Raw genomic sequence first — 18,836 nt, 5'->3', positions numbered from 1 at the left:
ATCACACTCCTGACTTGGGCTGGGGCATTATAGACAGACTGCTCACCACTCACACCATACCCTCAGTCAGGTCATCCATCCCCTGGAAGATGACAAAAATAAGAGGGAGGGAGAAACTCCAAAAATGTTCTCTCCAGACCAGTCCGGGTTGACCATGGGAACATTTGGTATGAATCCATTTCCCTTCTGGGTCAAGAATGGGTTCAGCTTTCTGTTGAAAGATGTGAAGTCAGCATCCATTATTGCAGCCTGAAAATCATTGCAGAGGATCCCTACACTCTTGGAAGCAACACAGTTCCAGACAGTTATTACCCTCTGTTGTTTAAATACAATGATGTCTGTTCCTCCCTAATCAGGGGAGACAATGGTCTAGTGGTATTATTGCTAGCCTATTAATTCAGAAACACAAATAATGTTCTGTGGACCCAGGTTCGAATCATGGCAAATGGTGGAATTCAGTGAAAAATAGCTGGAATTAAGAATCTACTGATGACCATGAAACCATTGTCGGAAAAACCCATCTGGTTCACTTAATGTCCTTTAGGAATGGAAATCTGCCTTCCTTACCTGGTCTGGCCTGTATTGACTCCAGAGCCACAGCAATGTGGTTGACTCTCAACTGCCCTTGGGCAACTAGGAATGGGCAATAAATGCTGACCAGCCAGCGATGTCCATGTTCCATGAATGAACAAAAAAAACTACATAGGACAGAGGATCATAGGAAATAAGATCAGTAGGCCATTCAGCCCCTCAAACCTACTCTGCCACCATTCAACTAGATCATGACTGAGCCTCTATCTCAACACCAGTGAAACGGAATGAAAAGAAAGACAAGCAACTGATGGCGTGTGGGTCAGAAAGGCAGAGGGCCCTGATGTCTTGGTCAATAACCTTCCTTCAACCAACATTACTGAAATAGTGTCAAATAAGTCTCGTATTTCATTGTTGTTTATGAATCTCTGTAGCCTTCTCCAACCCTGTATCTCTCCAACACATCTGTGCATTTCCAATTCTGGCCTCTTACGCATTCTAAATTTTAATTGCTCACCCAGGGCAATTCAGCTGCTCTAAACTCTGGAATTCCCTCTCAAAACTCACTGTCTCTCCACCCTTGTCTCCTTAAAGCCCCTTAAAGCCTATTGCCTTTGACCTTTTGGCCACTTATTCTAATACCACTTTATGTGATTTAGTGTCAAATTCTGTTTTGTTGAACTCCTATGAAGCATCCTGGGACATTTTACTGTCATAATGACGCAAAACAAAAACAAAACAGACACTATAAAAATGCAAATTGTTGTGAAACCAAAATAGTTTCCTGCATTACACCAGTGACCATGCTTAACAAAATACTTCTTTAGTTGTAAAACATTTGGCCCTAGTTCAGTACAAATTCAAGATAAAAACAGTTATGGAGATTGAATAAATCTAATTCTGCTTTTAATGCTTGAAATTTCTATCCCTCATTTTCCACTATTCCATCCATTTTACTGCAAAAACTACGAATTGGTGCCATTTCCCCTTAAGATGCAAGTAAATTTTGAATATTAAAGTTTATTTATTAGTGTCATAAATAGGCGTACACTAACACTGCAATGAAGTTATTGTGAAAATCCTCTAGTCACCACACTCCGGTGCCTGTTTGGATACACTGAGGGGCAATTTCACATGGCCAATGCACCTAACAAGCACATTTTTCGGACTGTGGGAGGAAACAGGAGCACCCGGAGGAAACCCACACAGATATGGGGAGAACTGTGCCCGCACAGACCGTGACCTACGTGAAGAATCGAACCCCGAACCCTGGCGCTGTGAGGCAACAGTGCTAACCACTGTGCCACCATGCCACCCTTGATTATAATGACATTCCAGTCAAAGGAGTATGGTCGCTCATTTAAGTTGCTTTAGAAAATTGCCCTTCTGGGTTTACAAACTAGCCAGGCATCAATCTGGTGTATATTACAAAATAGGGTTTGGGGTTGTAGAAATGGCAGGACCCTCTGCGAGTTGAGTCACACTTTGAGAAGCTACTGTAGTCGGACTGCTTTCTTGTACAAATTTGTCTCATTACTTAAAAACATCAGGTCACAAACACGCAATATTGAAGCAATGCAGGGCCAGGTCTTCACTGAGACATTGTACTTCACAATTTCACAATGAGCGAATGCTCTGCAACAGTTCACTCACATCTCTTACAATATTCATACTTCTGATCCTTGCATTCCTACATAACACCAATAAATCATAGCCAAACAAAAATATATAAATCAGACAACAGAATATCAACATGGAACCAGACACATGCATTAACCTTTCTCAATCTCTTCTAATCAGCCCGTTACCATGGTTATCTTGCCCTCTTAAACTCTTCTGATCGTTTTATTACTGTAAACACAGATGATCAAGCTAACATACTCCAAACTGTCACAAACAGGGCTGGGTGATTCTCACACATTCCATCACCCTCCTTGCCTTTGGAGAGATAATTGTCACAGCCTCACTTCACCATGCAACCCGTGCTCAACAGAAATTTGATTTAACCCGTTGTGTGCTGATCTCACAGACAGCCCAGGACCGGAGGTGCTCAGGAGCTGTGAACGCTTGTTCCTGTAACTGACAGAATCACAGTGTTGGATGCTCAGAGTTCAAACGGGACACTGACTGCCGCAAACATTCTCATCAGCATACTGCATATAGGGTGTGTACAGTGGTTAGCACGGCTCGATTCCTGGCTTGGATCACTGTCTGTGTGGAGATTGCACATTCTCCCTGTGTCTGCATGGGTGTCCTCCCACAGTCTGAAATATATGCGGGTTAGGTGGATTGGTCATGCTAAAGTGTCGGAGGTGGGGGGGGATCAGTAGGGTAACTATGTGGGGTTACAGGAATAGGGCGTGGGTGGGATCATTGTCAGTGCAGGCTCAATGGGCCGAATGGCCTCCGTCTGCACTGTTATGATTCTATTGCTTTTCACAACCTTCCTTTTACAGCTAATGAAGCACTTTTGAAATGCAGACCATAGAACACTGGACCCAGATCTAAATATTGCACCTGTCGAGCTTGATCCTCAGCTCCAGCAAATTGTATCTGATCTGTCGTTCAATGTAAATACTGGAATTTTACTGCTTCCCCACCCAATGTTCATAAGATCTTGCCCGAGGCTAACAGACAATGCCATTCCGCGTGCCTTGCCTGTCTTGATTCTGGGGTGGGCGAGGCAGTAAAATTCCAGCCCACTTCTCTGCCTTTTGCTCTATATCACTAGGTATCCCACCGAACACAACAAAATCACCCCGCTAAGCTGCTCAAGTAGTGCAGCGGGCCTGGAAATGTCAACGGGAGGGACAAAACGGGATTTGTGACCCGTGTCCGGCTGGTTGCAAACCTTCCCGGTCCATTTCTTACAGTGACGCTGACTATCACACGCAGAAGCAGCTCTGTATCTCCAAGAGCTCATTTGTCCACGTCATTAAAGTTTCTACCCCCGCCAGTGGAGGATCACACCAGCAAGGATCACATATGTTCTCATCAATAGGGATCAGGCATGATGGCCACACTGGTGGAACCAGAGGCCGTTGAGGCTCTCTGAGAGCTCAGGAGCAACTGCCCAACAGGCAACTGTCTCTTGGGCAGTGCCAACCTGGCAGTTCCAGTCTGGCACCGTTGCGATGACCAGTAGGCACCGGGCAGAGCCTAGGGGAGGAGCTTGACCGAGGGAGGACCAGGTGGGAGTGGACTCAGGTCATAGCGGGGGAGGGGGGGAGTGGGGTAGGTAGGAGGGGAGGGAATGGGTGAACACTGCATGGGAGCATGGGGGATAGTGATGGGCGTAGGGATCAGAGGCCTGGCATCAAGGATCGGGGAGGGTAGTCGTGGATTGGAGGCCGGCCATCAGCAGTATATCAGTATACTGGGAGACCGGCGCATGCGCACTAGCCCCCTCTGCAGTCTGACGCCGGCTTCTCAGCTGGGATTAGGCCTCACTCCTCCTATTGGCATAAATCTCCTAGCGGATTGTGTAGTGGATAGAGTGCATAAATTTATTCCACTAAACTCGCCCAAAAAACAGGCAGGAAAAGCTCCCATATTCCTGCCTATAGGGCACTTGGTTTTTTTGGAAAAATCATGCCCATCCTTTTTTCATACAAACCGCAGAGTGGTGATTTCAGAGAGCCTCTGAGGGAGAGCCTTCAGAATCGCAGTTACAACCAGAAGAAGAATAGGAGCAGCTTTGCAGAAATATGCTTTGGCAATGCCTTCTAGTCTCATCAAAGATTTGCATTTATATAGCAGCTTTAACACAATAAAAACGCTTGAAGTGCGTCACAGGAGCATGACCATACATATAAAAGGAACAGATGAGCAGTCCAAGGATGTGCGGGTTAGGTTGATTAGCCATGCTAAATTAACCCTAATATCAGGGGGATTAGCAGGATAAATATGTAGGGTTACAGGAATTGGGCCTGGGTGGGATTGTGCTTGGCGCAGACTTGATGGGCTGAATGGCCTCCTTCTGCACTGTTGGGATTCTATAACTCTGTGACCAAAGCTTGGTCAAAGATTTGGAGAGGCAGCAAGGTTTGGGGAACAAATTCCAGAGCTCGAGGCCAGAGCATGTGGAGCAATGAAATTTGGGGAACAGCAGGAGCCAGAGTTGGATGACCCTGGGTTTTAGCCCTCCCTTGAGAATTTCAATAGTATTATTCATGCTGATGCCCCAGTGTAGTACTGAGCCAATTGATACAATTAAAGCCAACACTTTCCATATGAACTAAGGTGTTGTCTGTTTATCTATCAGTTCAAGTTTATTTATTCGTACAAAGAACAAAGAAAATTACAGCACAGGAACAGACTCTTCAGCCCTCCAACCTGGCACTGATCATGTTGCCTGACTTAACTAAAACCCCCGACCCTTCCGGGGACCATTTCCCTCTATTCCCATCCTATTCATGTATTTGTCAAGATACCCCTTAAAAGTCACTATCATATCTGCTTCCACTACTTCCACCATAGCAAGTCCCAGGCACCCACCACCCGCTGTGTAAAAAACCTGCCATCGTACCTCTAGTGTCACAACTAAGGCTTACATTAACACTGCAATGAAGTTACTGTGAAAATCCCTTAGTCGCCACACTCCAGCAACTGTTCGGTTACACTGAGGGAGAATTTAGCACAGCCAATGCACCAAACCAGCCCGTCTTTCAGATTGTAGGAGGAAACCAGAGCACCGGGAGGAAACCCATGCAGACACAGGGAGAAAGTGCAAACTCCACACAGACACTGACCCAAGCCGGGATTCGAAGCCAGGTCCCTGGTACTGTGAGGCTGCAGTGCTAACTGCTGTGCTACCACACTATTTATGTTTTTGATATGTAGAAATCTACCACTGTCAGCCTTGGACATGCTCAATGACAGAATCTCCAAGTCCTTCTGGGACAGAGAAAGAAGAACAGGGAATTTATCCTGGTATCTTGGTTACGATATCCTCCCTCAGCTGCACCCATCAAAGCAGTTGATCTAGTCATTCATTTCATTGGCATATGTGGATCATTCTGTGTGTAAAACGAGCCCTATGTGTTTGCCTACAACAGCCACTCTAAACCACTGCCTTGAGATGTTTCTGGGAGATGTGATAAAGTATTATTTTAATGCAAGTGTTTCTATTTAAAGAAAGCAGTTATGGAAATGTGGCCTGCGATAAAGACTGCAGCAAATTAATCCTGTGTGTTTGTTTCTGGTTTGAATTTCTTTATATAATTCCCCACTCAAAAACAAAGGCAATTTTCCTCCACACACTGAATTATTTCCACTTACTGCAGTGATCTTGTTGTTAAAATGCTGCTTAAACAATTTAAACCAGCAGTTTACTCTGTGGCTATGCTCTAATGTAATATCCCCTGCTTTGCTCTCTGTATCTCATTGCCATAATCAAGTTAGTGTGTAAAGAAGGTTCCTGTGGCTGTGATTCAAGTATTTAACAGATCTAATTAGTTAACAGTGGCAAAACAAACATTAGCAAGTACACCACTAATTGTTTGTTTGGCAGAGGTGCCATGGGCAGAATGCCTCATTGTTAGAAGATTATCTTTTTGCATCATTATGGAGAGAAGGTGCAGATGTAGCAAAACCTGCTTGGTTCTTTTTTTATTCATTTGTGGGACATGGGCATCACTCGCTGGGCCAGCATTTATTGCCCATCCCTAGTTGCCCTTGGAGGGGCAGTTGAGAGTCAACCACATTGCTATGGCTCTGGAGTCACATGTAGACCAAACCGGGTAAGGATGGCAGATTTCCTTCCCTAAACGACATTAGTGAACAAGATGGGTTTTTCCGACAATCGACAATGGTTTCACAGTCATCAGTAGATTCTTAATAATTCAAATATTGCATTCAGCCAATATGAGTTAGATAACAATTAAGGAACAACAAAGATCAGAGCCAGAAGGTAATGCATGTAACAGCAAAGTCTTTAATAGAACTCTTGCGGTGCAGAAGAAGCCCATTCAGCCCACACCAAAATTAATCCCACTCAGGCCCTATCCCCGTTACCCCACATTTTTACCCTACTAATCCCCCTGACACTAAGGGGCAGTTTATCATGGCCAGTCAATCTATCCTGCACATCTTTGGACTGTGGGGGGAAACTGGAGCATCTGGAGGAAGCCCACGCAGACACGGGGAGAACATGCAAACTCCACACAGGCAGTGACCCAAGGAATTGAACATGGCTCCCTGGTGCTGTGAGGCAGCAGTGCTAACCACTGTGTCACTGTGCTGTCCCTTTCATAACAAAAAGCATAGAATCCCTACAATGCACAAGGTGGCCATTCAGCCCATTGAGTGTACAATTCTGATCACCCTATTATAGAAAGGCGATTACTAAACTGGAAAGAGTGCAGAAAAGATTTACCGGGAGTTTACCGGAACTTGATGGTTTGAGTTATGAGGAGAGGCTGGATAGATTGGGACTTTTTCTCTGGAGCGTAGGAGGGTAGGGGTGATCTTATAGAGGTCTGTAAAATAATGAGGGGCATAGATCAGCTAGATAGTCAATACCTTTTGCCAAAGGTAGTGAAGTATAAAATGAGAGAGCCGAGGTTTAAGATGAGAGAGGAGAGGTATAAAAGGATTCAGAGGGACATTTTTTTTCACACAGGGTGGTGAGTGTCTGGGATGAGCTCCAGGGGCAGAAGTAGAGATGAATACAATTTTGTCTCTTAAAAGCATTTAAACAACAACTTGGATAATCTGAGTATAGAGGGATATGGACCAAATGTGGGTAATTGGGACTAGCTTGTTGGTAAAAACTGAATGGCATGGACAAGTCAGACCGAAAGGCCTGTTTGCCTACTGTAAACCTCAATGACTCTGTGAGCCTACACTGAGACACTCTGACACAGTGTATTCCCAAGGACCCCCCACCTTTACTGCTGTTACCCCACAAATTTACCATGGCTAATCCATCTAATCTACACGTATGGGACACAAGGGGACAATTACACATGGCCAATCCACCTAAGCTGCACATCTTTGGAAAATAGAACATTTCAATCTCTGCAGTTTTTGAATTTTGTTGAAAAATATGAAGAGGCAGTCGATTATTAAGTATTAAATATTAAGTGGCAGGGTGGCACGGTGGCACAGTGGGGCAGCATGGTGGCACAGTGGTGAGCACTGCTGTCTCATAGCGCCATGGACCCGGGTTCAATTCCTGGCTCGGATCACTGTCTGTGTAGAATCTGTATGTTCTCCCCGTGTCTGTGTGGGTTTCCTCCGGGTGCTCCGGTTTCCTCCCAAGGTCCAAAGATGTGCGGGTTAAGGCGATTGGCCATGATAAATTGCTCCTGAGTGTCTGGGGGACTAGCCGGGTAGATACATGGGGCTGTGAGGGTGGAGCCTGGGTGGGATTGTGGTCGGCACAGACTCGAAGGGCTGAATGGCCTCTTTCTGCACTGTAGGGATTCTATGATCCATGTTAGCTCACTGCACCGTCACTAAAAATAAATAGATGTCTTCATGTTGAAAAACTTAATGTTGATTCGTTTGCAAGCGCATTCGTTTGTCTTAATAACAGGGAGAGTTTTCCTGTGTTAATCACCCATTCAGCATCCATGGCCTTGAGCATGGAAGGAGGACATGCTGATTTATAAGGATCACATACATTCATACTGAAGCTCCCACAGTCTGGTGTCTCTGGTAATCAGTTTTGTTTTCATGCTCAGCTCCAAGCTATTCAATGATATTATAAATATCAATGAAACTACTTCAAAGTTCTTGGCCTCATCAACGTAACTCCACTCATAACACTTTCTGGACCAGATGCAAAGCGAATGCCCAGTCTGCCCTCTCAAGGCAATGTAAAAGATCACATAGTTATATTTCAATGAAAAACAGATGATTCTAGAATCATAGAATCCTGCAGTGCAGAAGGAAACCATTCCATCTATCGAGTCTACACTGGCCACAACCGACTCAAGAACAGCTCCTTCCCTGCTGCCATCAGATTTTTGAATGGACCTACCATTTCTCAATGCCCTAGCTATGACACCACATTCTGCACTCTCTCGTTTCCTTCTCTATGAATGGTCTGCTCTGCCTGTATCTCGCGCAAGAAACAATATTTTTAGCTTTTTGCTAATACATGGAACATAGAACATAGAACACTACAGCACAAACAGGCCCTTCGGCCCACAAGTTGCGCCGATCACATCAATACCTACCAATCCATAGACCTATCTATATACCCCAATCCCATTAAATCCCATATACTCATCCAGAAATCTTTTAAAAGACCCCAGCGAGTTTGCCTCCACCACCACTGACGGCAGCCGATTCCATTCACTCACCACCCTCTGAGTGAAAAACTTACCCCTAACATCACCTCTGTACTTGCTTCCCTGCACCTTAAATCTGTGTCCTCTCGTAGCGACCATTTCAACCCGGGGAAATAGCCTCTGAGAATCCACCCTATCTGTTCCTCTCAACATTTTATAAACCTCTATCAGGTCGCCTCTCAACCTACACCTCTCCAGGGAGAAGAGTCCCAGCTCCCTCAACCTATCTTCATAAGGCATGCCTCCCAATCCAGGCAACATCCTTGTAAATCTCCTCTGTACCCTTTCAATAACTTAAAATAAAATACATGTAAAAATAATAAATCAAATCAAAATCCATCACACCCAGGCCCTTTCCTTGTAACTCCATTCATTTACCTTACCTAGTCCCTCTGACGCCATGGGTCAATTTAGCATGGCAAATCCACCTAACCCACACATCTTTAGAGTGTGAGAGGAAACTGGAGCACCTAGAGGAAACCCATGCCGACACGAGGAGAATGTGCAAACTCCACACAGATAGTGACCCAAGCCGGGAATCGAACCCAGGTCCCTGGAGCCATGAAGCAGCAGTGCTGACCACTGTGCTACTGTGCCGCCCAGGGTGGCAGATTTCCTTCCCTATAGGACATTAGCTGGGTTTTTACAATACTCAATAATCTTGGCATGGTTACTGAACTTAATTTTAGAATATTGATTTGTTAATTGAATTTATGTTCCATACCAGCTGCTATGGTGGGATTTGAACCCCTATCACTGGGGTTTTAGCCTGGGTCTCTGGAACACTAGCTTAATGCATCACCATGATGCCATCATCTTCCCATTCAACATTAACAACAACAGCAACTTGCATTTGCATAGCACCTTAGATGTAGTAAAATAGAACATAGAACATAGAACACTACAGCACAAACAGGCCCTTCGGCCCACAAGTTGCGCCGATCACATCATCACCTACCAACCTACAGACCTATCTATAACCCTCAATCTCATTAAACCCCATATACTCATCCAGGAGTCTTTTAAAAGACCCCAGCGAGTTTGCCTCCACCACCACTGACGGCAGCCGATTCCATTCACTCACCACCCTCTGAGTGAAAAACTTACCCCTAACATCACTTCTGAACCTCCCTCCCCGCACCTTAAATCTGTGTCCTCTCGTAGCGTCCCAAGGTTCTTCATTGCAGCAGTATCAAACAATATTTGATCCCAAAGTCACAAAAGGAAATATTGGGAGAGGTGACCAAAGGTGATGAAAGTGATAGGTCTTAGATCATAGAATCCCTGCAATGCAGAAGTAAGGTGAGTGCTGACTTTCTGCATTGAAATCAGGAGCTGAACTAACTGGGTCAGAGATCATATCATGCAGAAGGGAATGGTGATATAGTGGCAATGCAACCAGACTAGTAATACAAAGGCTTGGACTAATGCTCTGGGGATATGTATTCAGATCCCCACACCATACCACAGCAACTAGGGAAATTTCAATTCAATTAATGAATCAATAAATGAAATGCTCGTCTGTATAATAAAGATAAAGCTGACAGGTTGTCAAAATAAAAGGCTGTCTGGTTCATTCAGAGGAGCAAATCCACCTACCTCACCTGGACTGGCCTACATTTGACTCCAGGTGCATGTAGCTAACCCTTAACTGCCCTCTAAAATAGCTCAGTTAGTCACTCAGTTCAATGGTGGACCTTATTAGAAATACTTGCACTCCAAGAATGAAGAGAAATGAAATACACAGGGGTCTGTTATCGCTTACAGATGTTTTCTCTCTTTTTTGGGCTTCCCCCAGAAGATTATATAGCCTCAGGAATAAGGAACAAAGGACAAGAGCCAAGTGGAGGTGTCTTGTTGTGGACTAGGTGGACAGAAGGAAGGAGTATTGAGACACCAATGCTTGAGGCATGATGAAATGTGGTGAGGCCTGATGAACTCGCTGACCTATTTGTGCCCATCAATTTTGTATCATCGCATATTTATCACCTCTGAGGAAATCACTGTCGACAGCCGGCATCCTACACTTGTCTATCAAGATGAGCATTTAATCTGTACTTTCATGATCTCTGTCAGTTTAGATCAGTGATGTTCCCCCTCTATGCACAATGTTGTGAAAGAGTGGTTAGCATTTCATAAATTTAACATAGCCTTGGGGCGGCACGATGGCACAATGGTTAGCATATTCCCAGCTTGGGTCACTGTTGTGTGGAGTTTGCACGTTCTCCCCGGGTGCTCCGGTTTCCTCCCACAGTCCGAAGATATGCAGGTTGGGTGGATTGATCATGCTAAATTGCCTCCTGGTGTCCTAAGATGTGTAAGTTAGGGTTAGTGGGGAAAATGCATGTGGTTACGGGGATAGGACTTGGGTAAGATGCTCTGTCAGATCCAATGGGCTGAATGGCCTCCTTCTGCACTGTAGGGATCTATCATTCTGTTCTATGTATGCAAAAAAGGGGGGGGGGGTCACAAACTGGATCGAAACATTCTGCTATTGCTTTGAAAATTCAAATTGTAATATTTTAATTGATTATTAGAAAGATTTACATTCCCCGTTTGGGTCACCAAACCTTTTTTAAGTTTATTTATTAGTGTTACAAGTAGGCTTATATTAATACAGCAATGAAGTTACTGTGAAAATCCCCTAGCCGCCACACTCTGCCACCTGTTTGGGTACACTGAGGGAGAATGTAACATGGCCAATGCACCTAACCCGCACATCTTTGGACCGTGGGAGGAAACTGGAGCATCCAGAGGAAACCCACACAGACACAGGGAGAACGTGCAGTCTCCGCACAGACAGTGACCCGAGCCGGGAATCGAACCGGGGTCCCTGGTGCTGTGAGGCAGCAGTGCTAACTACCGTGCCACCGTTCAGCAAAGGATGAATCCTACTGTGAAAATAATGCTATCAGGATCACCATCAATTGTACACAAATCAGAAATTCAGGCAAGCAGAGAGGCATAGATAAACGTGGAAACCCGAGAAGTTGCCCCCTGAATGCTACTGCGCACACGCAGATGCGCAAGCACACATACACATTCTGAGGGGCAATTTCCTGTGGCCAATCCACCTAACCCGCACATCTTTGGAGTGTGGGAGGAAACTGGAGTGCCCAGAGGAAATCCATGCAGACACAGAGAAGACATGCAGACTCCGCACAGACTGTGACCCAGGACTGGAGTCAAATCCGAGTCCGTGGATCTGTGATGCAAAGTGCTAACCACTGTGCTGCTGTGTTTTCTTTCCCATTGTTTAATTTAATTCAATATTTAAATACTACAGAAGTGTTGCAGGAATTTGTAGTTCCTGAATTCAGATCATGCATCTTGTAACAAAATACAATTCCAAAATTGTTCAATAACTCATTAAGCTCCCCTTTGGGATTTTGTTAACACAGCAATTTCTGATGCCAGAGTGTAACAGCACTCTGTGTCCCTGTGTGTAAAATGCAAGATTCAGTATAATTCATTAATTGCTTTCTCAACCTGTCCTACTACCTTTAATGATGTATGCACGTATACACTCAGCTCTCCCTGGCACAGTGGTTACCACTGCTGCCTTACAGCTCCAGGGACATGGGTTCGATTCCTAGCTTGGGTCAGTGTCTGTGTGGAGTTTGCACATTCTCCTCGTGTCTGCGTGGGTTTCCTCCGGGTGCTCCGGTTTCCTTCCAGAGTCCAAAGATGTGCTGGTTAGGTGAATTGGCCATGCTAAATTCTCCCTCAGTGTACCTGAACAGCTGCCGGAGTGTGGCGACTAAGGGATTTTTCAGTGACTTCATTACAGTGTTAATGGGAGCCTACTTGTGACTAATAAAAAATAAAAATAATCGACTCGGCTCCTGCATTTCTTTGAAAGTTCTTCCCTTTATTTCATGTCAACCCAGAAAATATCCTTTGCAGATGTCACACAGCTTGGTATGGGCTTCTGCTTTGACCAAGGCCACAAGAAACTATAATGGGTTGTGAACGTAGCCCAGTCCATCATGCAAACTGGCCTCCCATCCATTGAGTCTGTCTACACTTCCTGCTGCCTTGGAGAAGCAGCCAGCATAAGCAAGGACCCCATCCACCCCGGACATTCTCTCTTTCACCTTCTTCCATTGGGAAGAAGATGCAAGAATCTGAGATCACACACCAACCGACTCAAAACCAGCTTCATCTCTGCTTCCATTAGACTTTTGAATGGATCTACAAAATATTAAGTTGATCGTTCTGTACACCCGAGCTGTGATCGTTCTGTACACCCGAGCTGTGACTATAATACTACATTCTGCACTCTCTTTCCATTTTTCCGTGTACTCCATGAAAGGTATGCTTTATTTAGCATGCAAGAAAGAATACTTTTAATTGCATACCAACACATGCGACAATAATAAATCAATTCTAATCAAATTGTCTTTTTCTAATTTTACATGTCTCCACATTAAATTTCACCTGCCTCCTGCCTATCCCTTCCACCAGCCTGTCTATATTCTCTTGAAGATTATCATATGCTCCTCACAGTTCACAATACTTCCACTACAAACTTTGAAATTGTGCTCTTACTTCTAGGCCTAGCTTGTAAATATAAATCATGTGACCCCCCCTCCCCCTCCATACACTATCCCACAGTCAGAAATAAATAAGGTCTTCTGCAATTCATGTTTTTAATAGGATTGAACTAAATAGTTAAATTGTTGCATAATGTAATTCTAGCTATAGTCAATGCTGGTTATGGTGCATTGACCCGCACTGTGGTGACCAGGGGAATTTCACAGTAACTTCACTGCAGTGTTAATTAAGCCTCACTTGTGACTAATAAATAAATCTCAATAAAATGCCCATTGATACTTACAAAGCACAGTTTTACTGATGTTTGGGGACTAAATTGATTAATATGACTTAATAGTATATTTTCTTAGCACACTTGCACCTCAAACTTTCCTGTATGGACGGGCGTGCTTTGTACACCCGAACCGCCCTGAGTGAGTGCAGTGGGGACTGAGTGCCATCTTTTTAAAGACACTCTCTGTGGTTTGGAGATCAACTAATGCCCATTGGGCAAGCCCTACTGTTGCCATTGAACACGCCAGCAAGTGTACCCCCAGTGGGCATTGTACATTCCCTTTCCAGGGACACGGGATCTCAGACAAAACTGCAGGGAAGGGAGAGAGTTGGCTGGACGACCCCTTCACAGTCACAAACTGGCAGGTCCTATTAATTCTCTCTCTGTATACTGTTCAGAGTACCAACAAAATAAACTAATTAATAAATTATATAACTAATTCAGAGTCTGGTTGGATGGCACGGTGGCACAGTAGTTAGCGCTGCTGTTTCACAGTGCCAGGACCTGGGTTCGATTCCCAGCTTGGGTCACTGTCTGTGTGGAGTTTGCATGTTCTCCCCGTGTGTGGGTTCCCTCCGGGTGCTCTGGTTTCCCCCCACAATCTGAAAGACGTGCTGGTTAGGGTGCATTGATCTGAAGAGGCACCGGACTGTGGTGACCAGGGGAATTTCACAGTGACTCCATTGCAGTGTTAATTTAAGCCTTACTTGTGACTAATAAATAAACTTTAACAGTCTCTCTTAATACTCATTTGAGTATATCTCTAACAAATAGGCAAACATGCTGATAAACAAATCAGATTACAGTTGATTTGATTTGATTTGATTTATTATTGTCACATATATTATGTGGGTTACAGGGATTGAGCCTAACTGGGATTGTTGTCAGTGCTGTCTCGATGGGCTGAATTGTCCTCCCTTTGCACTGTAGCGATTCTATGAGTTGTCACAATCTGAAATGCATTTTCTTGCAGGATGTTGGAAGCAGATTCAATAATAACTTTCAAGAAGGAATTGGGTAAATATTCAAATGAAGGTACAGGTAAGTGGGACTAACTAAACCTTTTAGAGAGCCTTATGATGGACCAAAGAGGCTCTCTGCGCTTAGAATTAAATGGCATGAATAGACAATAAAGTGTCAGGAAGGGAGCACACTTGGGCAGCACGCTGGCACAGTGGTTAGCATTACTGCCTCACAGCGCCAGGGACAAAGCTTCGACTCCTGGCCTGGGTCACTGTTCTTCTGTGGAGTTTGCACGTTCTCCCTGTGTCTGCGTGGGTTTCCTCCGAGTGCTCCAGTTTCCTCCCACAGCCCAAAGATGAGCGGGTTTGGTTGATTGGCCATGCTAAATTGACCCTAGTTCCGGCGGGGGATGCTTAGCCAAGTAAATATGTGGGGTTACTGGGATAGGATGGGATTGTTGTCGGTGCAAGCTTGATGGGCCAAATGGCCTCCTTCTGTACTGTAGTGACTCTATGATTGTAAAGGAACCTGTCCAATTTACTGTACAGTTGAATGATCAGACAGAAAATTCTATCCCTGGCTGAGTTTCCTTTAGCTGCCTTGTTCAGGTAAACCGGGTACAGGAACAGGAACACTCGTCTGTCAGGCTGGTAATCAATGAATGCTGTGTAGGAGTCGATTAGGCACAGTTCTGGGAACTATCGGTGATAAGTGATCTCTCCATCCATTTAGCTGGAAATCCTGATGTGAAAACCTTTTAAGCTCCCATGATAGCTCACTCCGCAAAAGCAAAGTGCAATTGAAGCTCTGAATATGCTCTCCCTGTGTTGGATGCACTGAAATTAGCTTGACCAGAAAATGCAGGAGGAAGGAGCCACTTTGAATAGCAGCAAAAGATTAAGTGCAGGGCCAGGAAGCAATATGGAGACTTTGGTTGGAGTTTCAAAGCTCCCCCCCCCACCTCCCCTGCTGACAGAATGTTCCAAAACCACCAGAGTCAATGACATTTTCAATGGTTCGCCACATTTTATTGCCCCTTACTGGGTCTTAAAATTCAATCCTTCGAAGAAATTAGGTGCCATCAAGGTAAAGATTCACTCGGGTAGTGTTTATCTTCTAAAAACAGAAAGGGCTAGAAAATTGAGACCATCATAAGGCTCTCTAAAAGGTTGGTCCCACTCACCTTGTACCTAGGTTTGAAGTACTTAATCAATTCCCTCTTAAAAGTTATTGAATCTGCTTCCCTCCATTCTGTAAGAAAATGCATTCCAGATCGTGACAACTCATAGAATTGCTGCAGGAGGCCATTCAGCCCATCAAACCTGCAATGACAACAATCCACTTATACCCTGTCCCCGTAACCCCACATATTTACCCCACTAATCTCTCTGATATGAAGGGGCAATTTAACATGGCCATTCAATGAAACCTTACCCACACATCATTGGATCTGGCAGCATCATCACTCAGAGGGTGGTGAGTGAGTGGAATCGGCTGCCGTCGGTGGTGGTAGAGGCAAACTCGTTGGGGTCTTTTAACAGACTTCTGGATGAGTACGTGGGATTTAATGGGATTGAGAGTTATAGATAGGCCTGGTAGGTATGGATATGATCGGCACAACTTGTGGGCCGAAGGGCCTGTTTGTGCTGTAGTGTTCTATGTTCTATCTGCAGAGAGAGATACAGAGTTAACCTTTTGAGTCGAGCATGACTCTATTTCAGAACTGAAGGCAAAAATGTGATGGATTTTTCTGTGCTAGAAAAGGAGGGAAAGTCAGGTGGAACAAAAGGGAAGGTCAGGGATAGATTGGTGGATGTCAGGAAGGAAAAGGAAAATAGGGTGGTAACTGTAGTAATAAAGGGATAACGAGTTTGCCCTTGGCAGCACAGTGGTTGGCATTGCTGCCTCACAGCGCCAGGGACCTGGGTTCAATTCTGGCCTTGGGTGACTGTCTGTGTAGGGTTGGCATGTTCTCCCTGTGTCTGCATGGGTTTCCTCCGGGTGCTCCGGTTTCCTCCCACAGACCAAAGATGTGCAGGTTAGGTTAATTGGCCATGCTAAATTTCCCCTTAGTGTCAGGGGTATTAGCAGAATACGGCAGCCCTGTATACATTTGCTGTTTATTCACTCACCCACTATACACCCACCCGGTATAGCCCATTGCGATAACTTCGAAATTGGTAATGGAAGTAAGGAGGGAGTATTAGACAAGAACCTCAAATTTTAAAAAATGGAATTATTCACAACTATCAGCAAAGGGAGAATTCTTCAAGATGAGGCAGGATACAGTTGAGAACAGAGTAACGAGTGGGCAGAGAAAAAATGGAAATCGATGGAAATATTAAACAAATAATTCACCTCCATGTTTGAAAAGGCCAGAAGTTGAGGAAAGATAGAAAACAAAATAGGAGGAGGCCACTCGGCCTTTTGTACCTGCTCGCCATTCGTTATGATCCTGGCTGATCATCCAGCTCAGTAACCTGTTCCTGCTTTCGCCCAATATCTTTGGATCCCTTTAGCCCCAAGACCTATATTGAACCCCTTCTCGAAAACATGCAGGGCAGGATTTTCTGGCCAGGCCCACCCCAAGGCCAGGAAATTCCACCCAAATTCAACAGACTCTTGCACGCTCCGCACTCGCTACGATTCCCGTGGTGCGCCAGAGAGGAAAATTCTGCACATAATATTCTGGCGTCAATTACTTTCTGTGGTGACGCATTCCACAGGCTCACCACTCTCTGGGTAAAGAAGTGTTTCCTCTTTTGAGCCCTACATGGTTTATCCTGTACGCTTAGACTGCGACGCCCGGTTCTGGACCTCCCCACCATTGGACATATCCTTCCTGCATCGACCCTGTCTAGTCCTGTTAGATTTTTTTAAGTTCCTGTGAGATCCCCCTTATTTTTCTAAACTCCTGTGAATGTAATCCTATTTGATCAACTTCTCCTCGTCCGTCAGTCCCACCATCCCAAGAATCAGTCTGGTAAACCACTGCTGCATTCTTTCCATAGCAAGAACATTTGTCCTCAGATGAGGGGACCAAACCTGCATACGGTATTCCAGGCGTGGTCTCACCAAGGCTCTGTATAGTTGCAGCAAGACATTCCTGCTCCTGTACTCGAGTCCTCTCGCTGTGAAGGTCAGATAATCATTCGCTCTTTTTATTGCCTGCCATACCTGCATGCAGTGACTGATGTATGAGGACATCCGGATCTCGTTGCACATTCCCCTCTCTCAATCTGTAACTGTTCAGTTAATAATCTGCCTTCCTGTTTTTGCTATCAAAGTGGGTAACTTCACATCCATCCACATTACACTGCATCTGCCGTGCATTTACCCACTCACTCAACTTGTCCAAATCACACAGGAGCATTTCTGTATTCTCCTCACAGCGCACCCTCTCACTCAGCTTCATATGAAAATTTGGTGATATATTTAGTTCCCTCATCTAAGTCGTTAATATATGAAATGAATAGCTGGGGTCCCAGTATTGATGCTATCCCACTCATCGCTGCCGGTCATTTGCAAAATTGACCCATTTGTGCCTCTATGAGAATGAGAACGGGGCTGGGTTCTATATTAACAACAACAACAAAAACTTGCATTTATATAGCACCTTTAGCATTGGAAAACATCTCAAGGTTAGGTTAGGTTGAGTGGCCATACTAAATTGATCTTAATGTCAGGGGGTTGGCAGGGTAAATATGTGGGGTTATGGGGATAGAGCCTGTGTGGGACTGGGGTCAGTGCAGACTCGATGGGCCAAATGGCCTCCGTCTGCACTGTAGAGTTTCCATGATGCTTGGAGTTTATCTGGAGAAATTCAATGCCAAGCCATATGAGGGGACAGTGGGACTGACGGCTAAATGTTTGCTCAAAGAGATAGTTTTGAGTGCGTACTCTATATGAGGAGAGAAAGGCGGAGAGCTAGAGAGCTTTAGGTTTACAGCCTAGGGCTGAAGCAACTAAAGGTGTGGGCAGCCAATGGTGAGGCAATTAAAATTTGGGATATGCATGAGGTTAGAATTAGAGGAGCACAGAGATATTGGAGGGTTGTGTGGCTGGAGGAGGCCGGAGAGTTCGGAGCAAAAGCCATAGAGAGGTTTGAAAACAAGGGTAAGAGTTTTAAAATCAAAGTGTTGACAGACTGAGAGCCAACATGACTTAATGAGTAAGGGTGTAATTTGTCAATACAGCTTTAGATGAGTTTA

At 44.8% G+C, this 18,836-nt stretch overlaps 1 protein-coding gene across 1 annotated transcript in view; it reads right to left on the bottom strand.

Annotated features, from left to right (window-relative positions):
* LOC145341139 (neprilysin-like) overlaps positions 1-17,747 on the bottom strand; it is a 216,495-nt gene extending 198,748 nt beyond the window's left edge. Inside the window, exon 1 of the mRNA XM_080186028.1 lies at positions 17,671-17,747. Within this exon, the coding sequence (XP_080042154.1) occupies positions 17,671-17,676 (6 nt within the window). The 5' untranslated portion in view covers positions 17,677-17,747. The remainder of the gene's footprint in view (positions 1-17,670) is intronic.
* Between the last annotated feature and the right edge of the window lie 1,089 nt (positions 17,748-18,836).

This window comes from Carcharhinus amblyrhynchos, chromosome 3, assembly GCF_965287045.1.
Source record: "Carcharhinus amblyrhynchos chromosome 3, sCarAmb.v2.hapA, whole genome shotgun sequence".
NCBI classification, from domain to species: Eukaryota; Metazoa; Chordata; class Chondrichthyes; order Carcharhiniformes; family Carcharhinidae; genus Carcharhinus; species Carcharhinus amblyrhynchos.
The sequence above is the reverse complement of the archived record's forward strand: the minus strand, read 5'-3'. Positions and strand labels throughout refer to the sequence as shown.